General features: G+C 45.9%; 1 protein-coding gene across 3 annotated transcripts in view; it reads right to left on the bottom strand.

Moving 5' to 3' along the window:
* Positions 1-16,750, bottom strand: part of Ippk (inositol 1,3,4,5,6-pentakisphosphate 2-kinase) — a 48,967-nt gene that overhangs the window by 26,046 nt on the left and 6,171 nt on the right. For all 3 annotated transcript variants that reach the window (XM_005408914.1, XM_005408913.1, XM_013506872.1), the window contains 5 exons: positions 14,271-14,318; positions 12,238-12,333; positions 8,990-9,056; positions 7,375-7,496; positions 6,122-6,211 (listed from right to left, as the gene is read on the bottom strand). In XM_005408914.1, coding sequence (XP_005408971.1) covers positions 6,122-6,211; positions 7,375-7,496; positions 8,990-9,056; positions 12,238-12,333; positions 14,271-14,318 — 423 coding nt within the window. The remainder of the gene's footprint in view (positions 1-6,121; positions 6,212-7,374; positions 7,497-8,989; positions 9,057-12,237; positions 12,334-14,270; positions 14,319-16,750) is intronic.

The following is a 16,750-nucleotide window of genomic DNA, read 5'->3' as shown; positions in this document are numbered from 1 at the left end:
GACCTTGCGCTTGCCAGGCAGGCGCTTTGCCGGTGAGCTAAATCCCCAGCCCCAACAACCACTGTTAATCCCTATCATTTTGTTCTGAAGCCCTGTATCACTCTTATTGTTTTTGCTTTGTTTTGTTTTTGTCTATGTTGTTGGCATTTTGTTATTGTTCTTTTTTTCTAATTCTCTTTAAAATAGAAACAATTTTAAAAATTTTTAAAAATGGAGAAAACAGGGACTGGGGATTTAGCTCAGCGACACAGCGCCTGCCTGGCAAGTGCAAGATCGTGAGTTCGATTTCCAGTACCAGAAAAAAAAAAAAAAAAAAATGGAGAAAACAAGGACAACCAAAGTTGTGTCTCTGAAAATACTGAATATAACACAAAACTTTTGCCAGGCCACCAAGAAAAGAGAAAGGAACCAAATTACTAAAATCAGGGATGATAAAAAGGATGCTACTACCAAGCTTGCAGAAATAAAATGGGAGCCGGACGTGGTGGTGCACACCCATAATCTCAGCACTCAGGCGGCTGAGGCAGGATTGTTGAGAGTTTGAGACCAGCCTGGACTACAAGAAGAGCTCAGGGCAGCCTGAACTATAGTGAGACCCTGTTTGAAAAAAAACCAAAAAAAAAAAAAGAAAGAAATAAAAAGGGATTATAAAGGAATGCTACGATCAATTGAATGCTAAAAGATTAGACAAAATGGACAAATTCTCAGTAGCACACAACTACTAAAACTGAATGAAGAAATACTCTCCACAGGTAATAAGAAACTCTGAAATAAAGCAAGTCTTCCAACATAAAACTCAGAACCAGATAGCTTCAAAAGTCAATTCTATCAAATATTTGAAGTAGAATTAATACCAACACTGAAACTCCTCAAAAAGAAAAAGAAGAGAAGAGAACGTTTCCTAACTCATCCCAGGAAGCTGGCTATTACACTGGGACCAAAGTGAGAGAAAGACATCACTAGGAAAGAAAACTACACACCAATCTCCCTTACAATGCAAAAACCCTCAACACAAACTACTAGGAGGAAAAAAAAAAAAACTTCAACAGCACATTAAAGGGAGTATACACTGTCATGACCAGTGAGATTTATTCTAGAAATGGCCAAGCATAAAAAAAGTCACTCCATATAATACACCATCCTGACAGAACAAATGAACACTTCACAAGGTCAACAGGTTATCTCAACAGATACAAAACAAGCATTGCACAAAATCCTGCACTCTTTAAGGGTTGCAATTTTTTTTTCAAAAATAATATCTATGGAAAACCCAAGGCAAACATCACATGATAATGGTGAAAGATGAAAGCTTTCTTCCTAAGATAAAGAACAAGACAAAAGACATCTACTTGCAATACCTCTATACAGCATTGTACTGCCAAGTTCAGGAGGGCAATTAGGGAAGGAAAATAAAAGGTATCTATGTTGGAAAGAAAAATGGAAAGTTCTCTGTGCACTAATGATTTACACAGACAATTCTAAGAATTTATACACAAAAAAATTAGAGCAAACCAAGTTCAGTTAGGTACAAATCAATAAAGAAGCAATTGTACTTCCCAACTCACATCAAGATGGGTACTATACAAAAATAAATAACAGAAAATAAGTGTTAGCAAAAGTGTGGGAAAAGTGGAACCCCTGTGAACTGTTGACAAGCCTGTAAAATGGTGCCACCACAATAAAAAAAAAAAAACCCTATGGAAGCTCCCCATAATTAAAAACAGAATTACCATGTTATAGCTCGGACTGGAAATGTCCGCCAAAACTGATGTGCTACAACCTTGGTTGCCAGCTGAAGAGCTTTTGGGTAAGTGACTGGATCATGATGGCTCTAACTTCATCATGTGAATTCAGCTGCTGTTGAGGTCATAACTTTATGGCATTTTTGGGAAGTGACAGAAACAGGAGGTGGAGCTTAGTTGAAGGGAGTGGATCATGGAGCTACGACCTAGGGGACTGTATCTGATCCCTGGCCCCTTTCCCTTCTGACTCTATCAGCTTCTCCGCATCTTGGCTGCCATGAGGTCAGCAGCTTTCCACCACACTCTGCCACCATGAGCTACAATATGGATGACTTTGAGAATACAGTGGTACCTAGGTTTACAGACTTAATGATTTTGGGGAGAATGGCTGCATTTGTGTTTGTGTGAGAAAGATGGCTGTGGTCGTTTCTGTCACTAATGTGGAGTTTGCAAATGAAAGCAAATTTTTGCTCAACAATGTTGTTTGCAAATCAAATTGCTTACAAACAAAAGTGTTCGTGAACCAAGGTATTACTGTGTTATAGTAAGGTAAGATATACACCAGTCACAAGAAGACAAACACTGTAAGTTCCATTTATATGAGGGACATAGAGTAGTCATTCATACACACAGTAGAATGGTGGCTGCCAAGAGCTAAGGGAGAGAGGGAAGAAGAAGTTATTTAATGGAAATAGCACTTTAGTTTTACAAGACAAAAAAAAGTCCTAGAATCCAGGCATGGTGGCACATGCCTATAATCCCAGCTGTGGCGAGGCTGAGGCAGGAGGATCACCACAAGTTCAAGGCCAGCCTAGGGTACGTAGTGAGTTCAAAGTCAGCCTGGACTGCATAGCAAGACCCTGTCTCAAAAAACCAAAAGTGCTGGAAAAGAATGGTAGTGAAGGCTGCATAACAATGCAAATAAATGTAGTACCACCAAGCTGTACACTTTTTAATTTTATCAGTATATGTGTGCAGTACACAGTGATGACATTCACAGAGGGAGTTTGTATGCGTATATAACACATCTTAATTCTCCCTGCTGCCCTTGCCTCTCTCCCTCTATATCGTGGTCAATTTTCTCTTTTGCCAAAGATCTAGGTCCCTGTTCCCTATTATCTACCTTTAACTTTGCTATTTAATTTACTTATATTTTGGATTTCTCATAAAATTGGGGATGCCAAATTCTGTATCACATGTATTTCACTATAATTTTTTAAAGTATGTATTTTTACACTCACATATTTTACACATTAGCACTGAGCAATTTGCAAATGAAATACTTCAAATTCCATTGGACTAGAATCCAAAAGAATAAAAAATTTAGGAATAAATTTAACAAAAGTATAAGACTTACACATAGAAAATTACAATACCATTGAAAGAAATTAAAGACTTAAGTGGAAAGAAATCCCATGTCCATAATTAGAAGTTTTGTTTTTGTTTTTGAGATAGGGTCTCACTATGTAGGCCAGGATAGCCTCAAACTTGCAGCGACCCTCTTGTCTCAGCCTCCTGAATGCTGGCATTACAGGCATCCACCACCACACCCAGCCACAATTATATATTAAGATGGCAACACTTCCCAAATTGAGCTAGATTCACTGAAGTCCCTAATCCCAGCAAGTTTCTTTATAAAAACTGACAGCTAAAAGCATCCAAATTGGAAAGAAGTAAACGTTCTCTATTTACATTTGATCTCATAAACAAAAATCGAAAGATTCCATAATAAAGCTACTAGAGGTGACTTAAAAATTAAGTAAAATTACACGTTAGAAACTGAGCATGGGGGCTGGGGATTTAGCTCAGCAGCAAAGTGCCTACCTGGCAAGCACAAGGTCATGAGTTCAATTCCTGGTACCGGAAGAAAAGACAAAAAAAAAAAAAGAAACTGAGCATGGTGGCGCACACCTGTAATCCGAGCAGAAAGCCAAAGAAGGAGGATCATCACCACCAAGGTCAGCCGGACGTAGCAAGACCCTAGATAAAAAAAAAAAAAAAAAAAAAAAAAAAAAAAAACCCTGAAGGGTAGAAAACCAATACACAAATATCAGTACTGTTTTGACACTCCAGCAATGAACAAGCTGAAAAGAAATTAAGGAAGCAATTCCATTAATGATCACATTCATAATAGTCCAAAAAAAATCTAAATAACCAGAACTAAATTTAACCAAATTACGGAAAGATTTGTACACTGAAAACTACATTGCTGAAAGAATTACAAAAGATATAACTGAAAGACATCCCATGTTCATGGATTGTAAAATATAATTCTACCCATGTGACCTGTATTTATCCAGTTTTTCAATATTTCAAGTCTTTTTTTTCCAATTGAAAAAAAAAATCCTCAAATTCATATGTAACTTTAAGTGGCCCCAAGTACCCAAAACAATCTTGAAAAAGAAGAAAAGCTGGGGACCATACTTCCTGATTTCAAAATATATTATAAGTCTACCATGATAACATAGTGTGCTTCTGGCATAAAAACACATAGACCAACAAAAACAGAACACAGAGCCCAGAAATAAGCCTTTACCTATACAGGTAAAAGGCCTTCACCAAGGGAGCCAGGATAATTATCTGGAGAAAAGGACAGTCCTTTCAACAGAGGCTGGGAAAACCAGGTATCCACACGCCAAAGAATGAAATCAGATATTCACCTAATACAGACACAAAAAATAACTCGAAAGAGATCAAACACCTAAAGATACAAAATTCTTACAAGAAAACATAGAAATGGCCAGGGATACAGCTCAGTGGCACAGCACCTGCCTGGCAAGTCCAAGGTCCTGAGGTCGATTCCCAGTATTAAAAAAAAAAAAAAAAGAAAAAGTGTCATTACATTGGATCTAGTAAGGATGTCTTAGATATAAGATCAAAAGCACAGGCAACAAATGAAAAAACAGATAAAATGGACTTCACCAAAATTAAAAACTTCTCTGCACCAAAGGATAACATCCACAGAGAATAAAAAACAACTCAGAGAATAAGATAAAACATCTGCAAATCACTTATCACATAAGATATTAAAATACACAGCCAGGCATGCTGGCACAAGTGCACCTGTAATCCCACCACTTGGGGGGCAGAGCCAGGAGGATCACTGCAAGTTCAAGACCAGCCTGGACTACAAAGTGAGCTCAAGGCCAGCCTGAACTGCATAGTGAGACCCTGTCTCAAAAAGACAAAAACAAAAAAACAACAACTACACACACACAAAAATAAAATATAGAGAATGCCTCCAACTCAACAATAACAAAAAAGAATTTAAAAATGGGCAAAGAATTTTAAAATGGGCAAATTTCTTTTAAAGAGAAATTTCTCCAAAGAAGATATAAAATGGCCATAAGCACATGCTCAGCATCACTAGCATTAGAGAAATACCTATCAATACCATTGCACACTTCTTAGGATAGCTCTAGTCACAAAAAGGGATAGTAACAAGTGAGAGTAAGAAGAAATCAGAACACTCACACATTGCTGGGAGGAACGTAAAACAATTCAGCTGCTGTAGAAAATACTTTGGTGGTTCCCCAAAAAGTTAAACACAGGATTACCTTAGGACTCAGCAATTCCACTTCTAGGAAGCTACTCAGAGGAACTGAAAATAAGAACTCAAACAAGCACACATACATGAATGTCCACAGGAGCACTATCCACAATAAACAAAAGGCAGAAAGAATGCAGATGCTGGAGTTCCATTCAACAAATGGATGGATAAACCAAATATGCCATATATTCATACAAAGACATAATGTCTGAATAAGGAGAACCAAAAAGGGAAAGGAGGGCTGACACATGCCCCAACACGGATACACCTAAAAAACACTATGCAAATGAAAAATCATCCAGCCACAGAAGGCCAGTTATTACATTTTATCCCATTTCTGTGAGATGTCCAGAGAGGAAAATGCACAGAAACAGAAAGCACAGCAGGTTGCCAGGTGCAATGGGAAATGGCTGCTAAGACAGGGTCTCTTCTTGAAGTGATAAAAAAGTTCTGACACTGGATAGAAGTGATGATTGCACAACCCTGTGAAGACACTCATTGAAAGCCACAGAATTATATGTCCAAAAAAAGAATCTTACTGATCTGCAAATTATACCTTAATTTAAGTAAAAAACAAAGTAGTAATCCCAGCATTCAGGAGGCTGAGGCAAGAGGATTGCTGTGAGTTCAAGGCCAGCTTAAACTACGCAGTGAGACAGTGCCTCAAAAAAAAAGGACATAAGCTACTTGTGAAGTAAAACATCATTAAGAAATCGCCACATTTTCTTTGACTCTAAAAACTGAATGCTCTGCCTGGGGTCAGGCTCCCTGGGCGTGGCTCTCCCGCACAGCAAAGAGCAGCCCCAGCCTAAACCCTGGCCCTTCTCACCTTGAGGTGCTGGTGCATGCAGTACCGACACACCTTATGCTTCATCCCATGGGTAACACTGCTCGAGAAAGGAATGAACCCACATTTTGGCTGCAAGATAAACAAAAAAGGAAGAAAAAGCATTGAGGGAGAAATCACATACCTTTAAACTGACACATCACTGACTACAAGGTGATGAAAAGCGCCGGGACCTGCTGCATCTCCAGCGCCCAGTGTACTGATGCTTCCCCATCACAGCACACACACACATCTCTGCCCCGCGGATCCCCAGGCCCGCTCTGGCTGGGTGCTTTCCTTACAGAACATGACTGCAGCCTCGAAGGAGTGGAGACGGGACCAGGGCTCCCAGCTGGGGAAGCAGAAGCATTGTTTCTGCTGACAAAAAGCACTGTTTCTGCAGCCTGCCCATCTGACAGTTGCTTGGCTCGCAGAAAGTTGGGGAATTCATCTGCCTTCTAAATGCCACATCATCTGAGTACATGCGACATGCAAGGCCTATGCTCAGAGTCAGGCTGCAGAATGTCGCTGGGGAGACAGAACATTCACCCTTCCATCACCCCATCCCTGAGGGTCCCAAGGTGCAGGTGCTCAGGCCAAGGGCATGACCGGTGGTCTCTGCTGCAGAGGGTGGGAGAACGGAGCCAAGCAATGGCCAGACACATGAGGTTTCTGGGGGGCATGGGCAGATACCCTTGAAAGGAGAGCTGAAGCAAGTGGGTCCCGGCCCTTCTGCAGCCCCTACTTCCTATGCCAGACAGGAAACCCAGACACCTGACCATGACTCTCCAGGGCTCTGAGGGCACACTGGCCTCTGGGCCTGTGGGCAAGTCCCTCCTAAGCAAGATGCAGTCTCCATCCACAGGGCACCTCAAGAAGGACTCTCAGCACACCGAGCAATGGCCCAAGGCCAAGGTAGCTGGAGGAGGTAGGGAGGAGAGTTGGGGGAGCCACGCAAGATGTGCACCGAGGGAAAAGAACTCAACATGCTTCCCACTGGTGACCCTGGACGAAGCCTCGCACCAGCCTGGCTGTGTGGGGCAGGTATCCTCACGGTCAGCACCCAGGAAGGAGCCCAAGCTTGGGGTCTAGAGCTGTGGGGGGACCCAGAGAATGTGGGATACAGGGCGAAGCTCTGGAAGGGGAGAAAAGCAAGCTGAATTTCAGAGAAGGGGCTGCAAAACATAACTGAGGTAAAAGCCACAAGGATGGACAGCCCCAGACTGACCCTTCCCTTTCCCTACACCACTTTTCACCTTAATCTCTACACACAGAATTGGCCGGTGCTCTGCAATGCGGTAGGTCTGAAGTCTGGTGAGGTTAGGAAGGCACATAGCGTAACCACTGAGTGTGTCCAGGTCCTTGTCACATCGAGACTCTGAAAGACAGAGCACAACTCACACCAAAGGATCAGAGGAGAGTGAATGAGCCCCACAGTGACAGACCCGGCCCTATGCTTGTTTCAGGGAGGCCACTCTGAACCTGGTGAAAACCTCACCTTTGCCTGGGTACTTTGGGATCCACCACAGTAATAAAGTGGCTTACGCCAGGCCAGGTGCAGTGGGCCACACCTGCAATCCCAGCACTCGGAGGCTGGGGCAGGAGAACAGTGAGTTTGAGGCCAGCCTGAGCTACACAACAAGGCCTGGAAGGCACAGCAAGACCCTGTCTCCAAAAAACCACCACAAAACAGCCTTTTATGGCAAGCTTTAGGCCAGGTGCCCTCAGGCAGGCAGTCAAACCCTGTGTTTCATGTCTCTGAGCCTTGGTAACAGCTCTAGACAACAAGGCTTCTCGGTGATGACCCTCATGTCACATCTGCTTGGTGGGAGAATAACTGCTGCCCACACGGCCCAGTGGGAGAGGATCCCTGGAACTCTCCCAGACTCTGCGCCTGCGCCTCTTCCCTTGGCTGGTTTCATCTTTATCCTTTGGCTGTAATAAACCACAACCATGAGTGTAACTGTGAGATTTAGCATCCTTCTAGCCAACTATAAACCTGAGAGTGGCCTTGGAGACCTCCAAATGTGCACAACTGTTGTCAGAAATAAGAATGGCCTGGAGAATGACCCCCTCAATCTATGACTCCCTCAGCCCAGGAACTGGGAGAAGAAGGAGGCTGTGGGCCCCACCGTCCCCTAAGACCTGGGCCCTTCCCTTTACACAACACTTGGACACTGCCTCGGCCCATCTCTGCTACAAGCTGGTATGGACAGAGCCAAACAAGGCCAGGCTTCCCTCCTTTACCCAGCAAGCCTTACACCAGGCCCATACTACAAGGGGCAGCACGGTTCTTACCACCGAAGTCAAAGAACTCAAGTATGATTACAAAACGAAATAGTGGTGCTGAGCAGCATGCACTTCCCGAAGACAGGACCCGAGAGTCAGCCTCTGTCCACCCTTATGGACAAAAGGATTGGAGCCCAGATACTGCCTCCTGTGCCCCCACCTCCTCTGCCACAGCCCAGACCATACAGCACAGGGCTGGCTCCTTCCACCCCAGCCAGGCCCCAAGCCCAGAGCACTGCTTTGCTTTCATTTCCTAATCCAACCAGGAAAGAGTCTTAAGGTGGCCAGTTCTAAATTCTATACCCTTATTTGCCTGGCTGTGCTCTAGGAAGAGACGTTTATACACTCAATGTGGGATTTTATGTCTTGATCAGTAATGAGGGGAGCACCTCATTCTGGTTCTTGCCAACAAGACCACCAGCAAGTTCAAGAAAGGTGGGCATGAGGGTGGGAGGGGTAACGAAGTTCTGGCCATAAAATTGCTAAAAGTTGCTTGTACCTAACATGGGTGATCACTTCAAATACTTTTCACATGGGATTTTTAAAATCAGGAACAACATTCATAACTTAAGACACACTTACCTGGTCTCTCAGACTGTATCTTTAAACACAATTGTTTCACAAACTCTAAAGGCAGCTGAACAACTTCCTGTAAAAAAACATGCAATAATGTGGGTTGCACAAGGAGACGGTTAATGTTACAGAGCTGTGCACCCAAACACAATTAAAATCGTAGATTTCACATGATGTATATTTTGTCACGCAAAAAAATTACAGCTTAAAAAAATTCAGCATGTGGGTTTGGGGAACACAAGCTGGTCTATTATTGTCTGAACTTGTCCAGCTTAGCCTGGCTCCTTCTACCCCAGCCAGAGATGTCATTTCAGAAATGACATCCAGAGATGTCATTTCAAGGTACAAGGGTGACCAGCTCTCCTCAGAGCAGCCAGGAGTCACCATGTCTCCTGCCACAGAAGGCCTGGTCACAGCAGCATCAACGTACACAGCAGAGGCCTGGGCAGTTTTGGGGCCACATGAAGACCCTCGGTGACCCTCAGACAGCCTAAGGTTCTCACACTGCCACCTGGAAAGCAGTTCAGGGGCTGATGGGAGTTGATGTCCAGTAATGAGTCAGCCATGGGGGACCCATGGGCTGAAAGCCAGCCCTCCTCTCCACTTAGCTAATTCCTGGCAAGTTTCCAAAGGAAAGAGATTTGATTTAAGAAACTGCTTACCATCTTCTCTGACTTCCATGTTTCCAGTAGCAGAACTATGACTTGTAAAAATCCCTCAAAGAAACATAGCAGACCTGCCTAAAACAAAAGTGCTGGAACACTGCCCATGGGAGGCCACCTTCTCCACCAGCCCTGCATGTGCCAATCTCTGTCCCCGCTCCCTGCCTGCCATGCCATCTCACTTGTGATTTTCTTATTTACAGAAACATGCTATATGTGCTGATGCTCGGAGAGGCACTAAAAATCTCAATAAAGAGTTGGGTAATCTGAAACAAAGGAAAAGAGAGGAAATGTAAAATCCCCAAATCCCCAACCTCAAGGTGTCTCGCATTTGCTCCACTTTAAAGAAACCGAAAGTTCAAAGAAATAAATACCCAGCCTAATCCCATGTGCATGAGAACAGTGCTAAGAACTGCACCCAAAGCTGGGCGTGGTGGCACACAGCTATAATCCCAGCACTCTGGGAAGCTGCGACAGCACTATCACCATCATAAGTTGCCCAACCTGGGCAACTTAGTGACTTAGTGAGACCCTGTCTCAAAAGGGGGAGGGAGGGCAGGAATGTAGCTCATATCCTAGGTTCAACCCCCAGTATACACACACACACACACACACACACACACACACACGCGCGCACGCATCTCCACCCCAGAAATGCCTTGCCCCAAAGGGCGCACACTGGGAACACAGTACCTACCCAGGTGTGGGGCCACACATACACAAAGACCTCCCCGTGCTACTGCCACCTGAGTCCGCAGACACCGGGAATTTCTCCTAACAGCTTTAAATTACTGACTTTATAACAAGGATGTCTGTATCTTTCTCCTGATACCACGCCTACAGTGGGCATCTTCTTTAAGCGCCACCCACCCAACCAAGTGAACATGGTGAGAACCTGCCTTGCACAAGGCTCCTGCCTGAGAAGAGCCACAGTTAAGGCCCATAAAATGCCCCTACATGAGCTGTGACACAACTAGATGAGTGAGGACCTCCAGACATGGCACCACCCTCCAAGGGGCAAAGAGATGGTGCCAAAACACCAAGCTGCCCACCTGGAGTGCCCGGCCCAGCCAATACATCAGCAACCTGAGGTCCAAGCAGGAAGTAGAGGCCATCTGCCATGCTGGTCAACCCCAGGTGGCCCTGGTCACACAGGCAAGGATGATCTAAAATACCAGGCTCCTCTGGTACTTAAAAAGCCACAGCTATAGTATAAGGAGAGTTCCCTAAACTCTCAAGGTCCCTGGAGCTGCCCAGACTGGTCCTGTGTCCCCTGAGCAGGGTGGGGTCAGGGTGTGGCTCACCGTGGGGGCTGATGTGTCTTGTCCAAGATGGAACTCCTTCTCAAGGGCTCCACCTTGCCTGATGAGCTGACGCACCATGCCTGCTGCCAGGGTCTGGGTGGCCTTGCCTAGCAGCTGCCTGGGGTCAGGGAAGATACCTGCCTACAGCTGTGATCTAGCACACTGTGAGCATCCTGCCAGGGCACGCTCACCTGAAGCAAGGCAAGCTGGGGTTTACTGCAGCTGGTATCCTAACGTGGAAGAGATACACTGAGACCCTTCATACCAGGGACAAACGAACCAAGCCCATCACCAGATGTGGTCATGGTCCTGATCCTATCCCACCCCTCACATGTTCTGCACCCCACCCACAACACCACTGGTCATCTCCCCACCCCAGCCAATAAGCACCATTGCCACTCAAGTCTTCCCTCCTAGAAAGAGTTCTGGGGCTCCAGGACCAGAAACACTCCCACTCGGCCTGGACAGCTAGAGCCAGGGACAGCAATGTTTCCGGCAAACGGCTCCTCTGAAATATTCTCTCCTCAAGGAGCCCGCAGCTGCCAGATACCACCCAGGGGACATCCTATGGAAGAAGAGCATGACTCTTCCTAAAGGGGCACTTGTGATCTACAGACATTGATGACTGTGGGGGATGGGCGACAGGTGACAAACCACACCTGCAGCAGCTGAAGAAAGGCAGGAGTGAGGTAGCTTTTGCAACCTCAGGCTTGTGGCTCTGACAATCCAGGTCAGAGGGTGGGCATAGGGTCACCCCTTGTCCTGTTCTACAGAGCACAGCTGAGCAGCCAACAGCACCTACACAGGCAGCAGCGCCAAGGGTGTTCATGGCTTTTCTTTTACATGCCAGCTTTTAAAATTAAACTGGGCCACCAGGGACCCTCAGTCAGTGTGGTGAGTACTGACTCATTCCTGTGTTGGTGGCCATGTTCCTCCTCTACAAAGCCAATCAGCCAATGGCGTGGGACTCCTGTGTTCCTACACTGCTGGAAGGTGGGCAAAGCCGTCCCTTCCAGCTTAAGGACCACTGCTCACTTATTTGAACGCCCTCACCAAGCACAGCCTGCAAGTGCCAGGTGGAGAAGAGCAGGTTCTCCCCGACCCTTGTTGTCCTCAGCTAGAAAAGGGGACTCTCAGCAACCACTCAGCCGCTACAGGCGGGCAGAGCCCTCAGAGATGCTGACTGTATGAGTGTTATCATTCCGCACGATGTTTCCAACAACTGCCCTGCTAGTGCTGTGGATACAGAACTTGCACATGAATTGAGACAACATGAATAAAAGTCACTTACCCCACAGTGCACACAGTTCTCCCCCAAAAACTCTTTCATGACATTTTTGCCGAAGTCCACTATGTCCTGCAGGTGCTGAAATATCTCTTCTGAGGTCTGTGAGAGACAAGCACAGGACAGGCTCAGCACGGACCTGGTGAGAAGCCCCCAGAAGGTCACCAAAACCCCTAAGAGCCAGCGCAAGCACAGGGGCACCTGCATGGCAGTCAGGCAGTAGTCCTCAGCCTGAGGGAAGGTCTCTAGGACCCCCATGGACTCCTGTCCCCTCCTGTCCCTCCTCCCACTCCCAGGAGCACCACTACCACCAACGTGCCCTCCAAAGAGCTGATTTTAGAAACCTCTCATCTCCAAAGTGTGTTAGGTGTTTGGATATAAATACAGAATAAAGTGTTTTCTCCCCAGTCAAGGTTTGTCAAAGGTCAACACGCAGGTGAGACTGAGTGAGATGGAAAATCATTCCTGCATCACTCACTGTGTCCCGAAGGTGAGAAGTGCAAAGGACCAACAGTGGATCACTCCCAGGAGAGTTACATACATGGAAGCTGGCTAGAGTCTCACTGCACTAGCAGGTCTGCTATGCCTCTGGGATTTTGTCCAAGGTGGGCCAGGAGGCACTCAGCAGCCAGCTTTGCTCAGGAAGTCCCAGGACTGAGCAGCGACCCTGTGTTTTCACAGCCCTTGAAGAACACACTACCTGTATTTGGCTATGCCCTGCACAGCTAAAGATGTGCAGATGTCCTGTGGCTCCTATAACAGGATCACATCAGAGCTGGACCTGACAGAAAGGCTCAAAACACAACCAATGGCCCCATGCAACTGTGTTACAGCTTCTGACAAAAGCTTGTCCAGGCAACAGCACAGTGACAGTACAAGGCCTCCAATAAAGTAGCTATATCCCACTGTGATGCTTACAGAACACATGAAGCAAATGCTGCCTGGTAGATGCCGCCTCAGTCAGTCTACATAGAAAACCTGACAGAAGAATTGCGGTGCGGCACTGCATTCTGAGCAGGGCACAGAGGGGATAGAGGAGGCTAGAGCCACTGGGACACATCCTACCAAAACAGAACACCCCAGGCCATTTCCTTCAGCCGCTGAGACAGGAGCACAGGATGTTCTGGCCGCGTGCTGTACCCCTCTGCCTGGGCCCGTCCTTACCTCATCGTAGCCCCCACCGGCTGGCAGAACTCCAGTCCCCACCTCTCCTTCCGTGAAGCCAGCCCTGTGAGATGCCCTCGCACCTCCACTCACAGAGCCCCCAGCTTTCCATGGCTTCTGCCCTCACTCGACCCCTCATCTCCAAGGAGCCCCAGTGAGACAATGTCTCCTCCACCCCACACTGACACAGCCCCATAAATAAACCCCACCCACCCCGCTGTGAGAGCCGCCCTCACAGTGAGCTTGCCTCAGGTGCAGAAGGAGCCGGTGGTATCGCTCCCTCACGGCAATGCCCACACCCCACACAGGAAACAGAGACAAGGCCATGGATGTGGGAAACTCTGCTACTGGTTCACCTGAGACCACCCGAGATTTACACGTGAAAAGAGCCAGGTGGCCACAACACAAGGTCAAAAATGTGACAGCAAAGGTGTCCTGTGGGTGGCCCATGGATAACTAAGTCAACAGAAACTACTGCTCCCTCTGACCCTGGACTTCAACATAAGACAGACTGTCATCGCACTCTCTATTTCCATGGAGGCAATTCCACAGATGCGGGAACTGAGGAAGTGGGTACTAAAAGCTCGGTAAAGGAGAGCCGAGACCAGGTCCTTGCAACAGTGGGACCCACGGACTGGACCAGCACTCTCCTATTTAATGCCAAGCAGAACCACCATGGTAAAAGAGGTAGGTGACATGCAGTGACAGAGACTGAAACATAGGTCAAAATGCTGACAGCTGGCAGATCTCACATCAGAAATCTTGTGTCATATTTAAATTTCTACAATTAGCATTAATATTCCTACACTTGGAAAAACCCCAAGTCTTCTTAAATAATGGCTGTAATGACTGGAGGGGTGACCCGCCAATCTTACCTTCTTCCTGTTCGGAGGAAACTTCAAAAAACGCAGCACAACACAGCGCTGTTGGAAAATAAAACAAAATCTGATTAGTATTTGGCTGCCAAGCAGACTCAGTGACCAGTAGATTTGGAGAAGGGGTGAAGTGAGGGTGGGGGTCTTGAGACCGAAGCTACCGGGAAGCCCCTAGAAGGGGAGCCCAGGTGGGGCCTCTTCAGGTTGACAGGCTGCCAGAAAACCTGTGGCCTCTGACCCAGCCTGCCCATGCCCAGGTATTTATCTTGAAATAATTAAGGAACCTCAACAGACTTCAGCTACAGTATATAAAAGCACGGCATTTAATTCCAAAGGGAATGGAAACAACCTCACTGACCAACAATTGAGGGATGGTTAAATGCAGAGGGATACACTGTATGCCACAGAACAGCTTAGCTTGCAGTCAGTTATGGGAAAACAAGAAGCCCAGTACTTTCAGACAGATAGGCAGTCATCCCATACTACTAAGTGAAAAGGTGGCAGAACAAGGCACATAGAATGAACCCATTTTTAAAAAAATAAAAATAAATATATATTCACAGTATGTACACATACATAATATACAAATATGTACAAATATAGTTCTATTCATGTGAAGTTCAAAAAACATGTAACCTCGACCCCAGTGCCCACTCCTCAGGCAGGCAGGATGGCCCCTGAGGAATTGCAAGAAGAGACTGGTCATAAGGTTCTGTGACTTTGTCACAATAAAGCTAAACTCTGACAATCTGATTGCTTTGCTATAGGTATGTTATACCTCTTTTTTTTTTTTTTTTTTTTTTTGTCTTTTTGAGACAGGGTCTTGCTGGCCTTGAGTTCACTTTGTACAGCCCAGGTTGGTCTCAAACTCACAAAGATCCTCCTGCCTCAGCTTCCCGAGTGCTGGGATTATAGAATAATGTAAGGGTTTTGTTTTTTGTGTGTGTGCTGGTCATCGAACTCAGGACCTTGCACTTGCCAGGCAGATGCTATGCCACTGAGCTATTGAGTAGCCCACCTCAACCCCCACAATATTTTTAAACATCCTGCTTATTTCAGTATTTCAGCACTTTAATGTTCACATACTATATAGAATAAGAATATACATTCTACGTGGGAAGAATGTGCCCAAGAGAGGCTCTATTTGAATGTAACAGGGTGGGATGTAGTCCCTGGTAGGTACACTGGGTAGCACCCCAGGACCCAAACAGGGTGAGAAAGGGAACTATATTGGCAACAGCTTAGAAAGCACAGCTTTCTAGAACAAAAGATGTCTTAGGGAGCAAAAAATACCCTATGGAGATGAATCCACCCCCAGGGACTCAGGCTTGCCTACTCAGTCAACCCACACTGCTCCTCCTAAAACCCAGGTGGCCTGGCTGGGCCTCCTGGAGTCTAGCTGTTCTTTTTCTTTTTTTAAGTTTACTTTTAAATTTCTGGTGTTTTTAAGAGGGTCACACTGTGTTGGCTAGGCTGTTCTGGAACTCCTGGTCTTAAGAGATCCTCCTGCCTCAGCCTCCAAAGTTGCTGGGACTACACATGAACCACAGTACACATTACTGAGCTTGCCTTCCCCTGGCCTTTACTGAGCTCCCATTCCCAGTTAGTGCCATTCACCTGTCTGTCCCACTGCTAACCCACTGGAGAGTTGTCCCCTCCTTAAATGGCAATCTCACACTGGGAATCTGAGGTAGACAGGATCCATGTTAGGACTGCCCCCTCTAAATTCAAGGCTGGCATCAACAATGGATCTGGGGAGTCAACTGGCTGAGGATCACTACTTAATGGAACTATAATTCCGTCTAAACTTGAGGAAAAACAGAAGTCGAGCTACAGAAATACTCATTCTAGAAAACTCCAGAAACTCACTCTCCAAAAAGTGATTCAGTCCTCACCTCAGCACAATTTCTACTCCATGCCTGTTGCCCACAGGAGCCAAGTTCGCTCACCCACAGAGCTTTATGGTGTCTAAAGGCAAGAAAAGTCTCTCAATTTCCCAGGAGACCAACTATTAAGCTGCATAACAGCCTCGTAGCCAGGCAGTCGCAAGGAAGGCAAAGCCAGGCAAGTCACATGAGCCTTTTCATTGCTGGAATGCCCCACTGTAGCTGAGAGAAAGGAGTTCAGAGCGCCCAAGAACAGAAACACTATCTACAGAACCACAGAGTCCCCTCAGCGGGCAGCATTTCCCTATTAGCACAGACTCAGATTTAAAACATTCCCTCTTACTGTTGTTCCTAATAAAGGCAGGAACTGATCTTTTCTACTTACAAATGAAAATTACTGATTTCCTTTTCATTATTAACACACACACCATTAACATCAAGTATAAATTAATTCAGAAAGTAATTATGTGGCCTATGAAGATTTTTTAAAACCAAGTTGTATGAACACTGCACAAAGAAAAACTGTACACAGGTCCCAGGAGAAAAATACATCAAACCCACAATGACTCCAGGGTTTGATCCTCACTCCTACTT

The sequence above is a fragment of the Chinchilla lanigera genome, unplaced genomic scaffold (assembly GCF_000276665.1).
Source record: "Chinchilla lanigera isolate Chin_1 unplaced genomic scaffold, ChiLan1.0 scaffold00114, whole genome shotgun sequence".
Classification (NCBI taxonomy): domain Eukaryota; kingdom Metazoa; phylum Chordata; class Mammalia; order Rodentia; family Chinchillidae; genus Chinchilla; species Chinchilla lanigera.
Note: the sequence above shows the minus strand (reverse complement) of the source record. Positions and strands in the feature narration are given on the sequence as shown.